The 3,773-nt window shown below is 37.1% G+C and overlaps 1 protein-coding gene across 1 annotated transcript; it reads left to right on the forward strand.

Moving 5' to 3' along the window:
• Positions 1-7: 7 nt before the first annotated feature.
• LOC103522936 (protein yellow-like) lies at positions 8-1,773 on the forward strand (the record flags this gene model as incomplete). Its single annotated transcript, XM_008488019.2, has 1 exon — positions 8-1,773. A coding segment is annotated over one exon (1,230 nt), but the record flags the coding sequence as incomplete, so codon positions are not given.
• Between the last annotated feature and the right edge of the window lie 2,000 nt (positions 1,774-3,773).

Consider the following 3,773-nt stretch of genomic DNA (forward strand, 5'->3'; position numbering starts at 1 on the left):
CATACGAAGCAACAAGTTCATTCCTGAAAACAATCTACCGTTGGGTATTGGTATCTGGAGAAGCACCATCTTTCTCTCTTTCCCCAAATGGAAAGCAGGCATACCCTTCACATTAGCATCCTTCAATATGAATGACCCAAGTGAATCTCCAATCCTTCTCCCCTATCCCAACTGGTCTTACTTTGATGATAGCAACTGCAACTCGTTGATATCTGTGTTCCGAATGTCTGTTGATAAGTGTGATAGACTCTGGATCATGGATACCGGTGTCACTAACATTCTAAGCTCAATACAACAACTTTGTCCGCCCAAGATCATGGTATTTGACTTGAAAACCAACACACTCATACGCAAATACATTCTACCAACAGCTCAAGTGTTTGAAGGCTCCTTGTTCTCAAATATTGTCACAGAAGTGGTTGAGGATTGTGACCATGTGTTTGCGTATGTTAATGACGTATTCCGCTATGGTTTGATCGTGTATGATTTCTTCAAAAACACATCGTATCGGCTGACTCACCCCTACATGTATCCGGAACCGACACAGTCCACGTACATTCTGGATAACTTGAAGTTCAGATGGGTTGATGGTATATTCGGAATGGCCATTAGTCCTGAGCTGAGTGGTAAGTATAAGAGACATCCCTATGAGTACTACCACTACAATGTTCACCATTACAACGGCACCAATGTTGATAAAACTATCCGGGATGATCAGAGATATATGTACTTCCACTCCTTGTCGAGTAACAGACACTATTACGTGTCTACCACAGATCTGAGGAACTCTAGCCGATATGTTAACTCAAGTGACATCGATGAGTATTTCCATTATTTGGGATCAAGATTTAGGAACACTCAAGCGAGTGCATCTGCTATCAACAGCAATGGTGTCATGTTCTACAATCTGGTGACCAAACATAGCGTCGGATGTTGGAATACAAAAACCAAAGTCTACTTACCACAAACCCAGGACATTGTACAGACGAGTAGAGATATCTTGAACTTTCCAAACGATTTGAAAATAGATCCCAATGATAACATATGGATTCTATCCAACAAGTTGCATCAATACTTGTATGGGTTCTTGGACTTCAATGTCTATAACTATCGCATTTTGGTAGCCAACAGCAATGATATTGTTAGGAATACCAAATGTGATCCATATCTGAGCTTGAATAATTACATACACAATGTTAAAAACCAGTATAAACAATGTCCAAACTATGACCTTTGATCTGAAGGAAAGATGTACCTAATTTGGATGCAAATAAGAAATTTATGTATTGCAGAATTTTTTCAAATTAAAATCAAACTATATTTGATTATTAGGTAGAAGGTACCCACTTATGTAGGTCGTTATAGCTTACTCGTAGCGTCAGCATCAGTGAAAATTAGATTAACGTCATCAATCGATCAAATTTGCATCCAAATTAAGTGTTTTAATGTGCCATCAATCAGCAGGTAAAATGAAGTGCTTCATTTTAGGGTCTTACAGCAGATGAGTGGTTCAACAACTATCATGCAGGATATTAGATTTTTTGAAACATGTGTATTGTAAGATCAATAAAACGTAATTTTATCTCTACCAATGTTGATTGTAGAGAGGTAGATTACTAGTTGATAGTTCATTTGTAAATAAATCAGTATTTACCTGGTACCTATCTAGAGGTATTAGGTTCTATTTTAGTCTAAGTTTTGTATAAGCTAAGCTGTCGTGCCTTTAGAATAAATTGTATGCTCAATAAATCTATTTATTTATAAATAACTATAGACATAATTGGTATTTTGTTTATTTTTCAAAGTTAATTATAAGTAAAAGGTAGCTTTATTTTGTAGATTGATATTTGCCATTTTGTGACTCCAAGGTAGGTATTTTATGGGTGACATGTGTATTGCATATACAAAGTTATTATCAGGCAATCACAAAATAAATTTTATGTCTTGAAATTTTAAGTATGTAGACTAGACTAGAACTAGGTATGTAGATAATTATGTAAATACCTATAGTTACATAGGAGATCCCACGCTCAGTGCTTAGAAGAGTGAAACCCATTGTTGACTCTGTGTTCTGGTACTCCCAAGAGGCCAATAATCGTGACCCAAACGAGTATACTTAGAGCCAGCGGTGATAGCACATTCAATTCACCAGTTCCGTATGGATCACTGAAGATAAGCAACGTTGAGCGTGGTTAGTATCCGGATAGGAGACAATTCTGTTTTTTCCCTACGCTATTAAGACTGGGTGAGGTTGATGTGAGAAGGTGTTGCTTCTCGCCAAATGGAGGGTAAAACTCTTGTCACTAAAGATTAGAACAGATACCTTTATTGTGAAGTATTTTTCTTCTTCTTTTTTGTGTCATATGTAAAGTGAAATGTAAAGTTTAAATCAATTTGAAAAAGTTTAGCTAGTGAGTAGAAATCCCTAAAGTTTTGAATATAAAACTAGGGGGATTCTGGCATCTCCACTAATTTCCCATGTTAAAATAATAGAAAGTAAAAATATAAAGAAGGTCTAGTTTTTTTTTTTTTTTTTTTTTTTTTTTTTTTTTTTTTTTTTTTTTTTTTTACTCTGGTACTCGGGTGTAATCGAGTTGCAATGCACTTCAACAGATGGAAAGATGAACGTGGAATGTAAATATATGGAATATGCATCACCGAGTCACTTGTTGGATATGCCATAAATATCTAGGGTCTTTTTCCCCCGTTACTCTTAAATGAGCGTTGTTTTGTTTACAGAGTATTGTCCAATAATTTAACACAACGTAGGTATTCTTTGAAAACAAGCCCCAAAAGCCTGTTATGCGGGAGTACTACCTCGCTCACGAACCACCCACTCCCAACCACACCATCCACCCATCGAACGATCCGAACAACGGAATCGTCAACATGCACGTAATTTTGGAGTACATAGGTTCAACTAACTTTATCCATTGATGTTTTGAATGATGGAAATAAATTATATTGGAAAGAAAAAGGTTTAACCTAGGACCAATCTAGAATAAAGACCCTATTCTACATGAGCGATAATCCAAAGCTAAGATCGGGTAACCATTTGTATTTTGTATAATTAAGTATGGAGTGGGTCATATTAACTTATATTGTCGACATTGCATAACCATCGAGCGTCTCTGATCTGCCGGTTGCTGTTCTCCATGATCGTTGAATTGTCCGTTCATTGACACATAGGTGTACACAAGAGATCAAAAATATATATCTCTGATCTACATCAAGACACAGCCGGGTCTACTAATACTACGAGACTGAATCCGCGCTAAAGTCATACTTCTGGTAACCTTTTACACCTTACCCCGACATCTTTTCCATCTTATGAATTTATTTATGAGGTCATTGAGAGATTCCAGAAACATTGGTCCCAAGAATGGAAGAAACTGTTTGATTGGGCGCAATGAGTCATGCAGGGGTCGGTCTCACCCCGGCCTTTTTCGGTCGTCACGTGCTGAATGAGTCTATAGTGGGTGGTATCGGTGAGGCGCTTTCAAGGACTAATTACCTCTTTGTTTAAATCTTTTGGACAGATCTTTGTATTTCTCTTAAATAAACCTTTACACAATAGGACTATAAAAAAAGACTAAAACAACATCCTTATTTAAGGACCGAAGCGCGGACTATTAAGATTCACGTGAACTCTGAGATAGAGCATAGATCGAACTGGTATATTCCCTTGTAGAGGGTACAGAGAGATCCCCATTGATATAACCATATCATTGGATTGGTATCCTCTAGTACACCACAACGGATCCTGGTGTTCA

This window comes from Diaphorina citri, unplaced genomic scaffold (assembly GCF_000475195.1).
Source record: "Diaphorina citri unplaced genomic scaffold, Diaci psyllid genome assembly version 1.1 scaffold13018, whole genome shotgun sequence".
NCBI lineage: Eukaryota > Metazoa > Arthropoda > Insecta > Hemiptera > Psyllidae > Diaphorina > Diaphorina citri.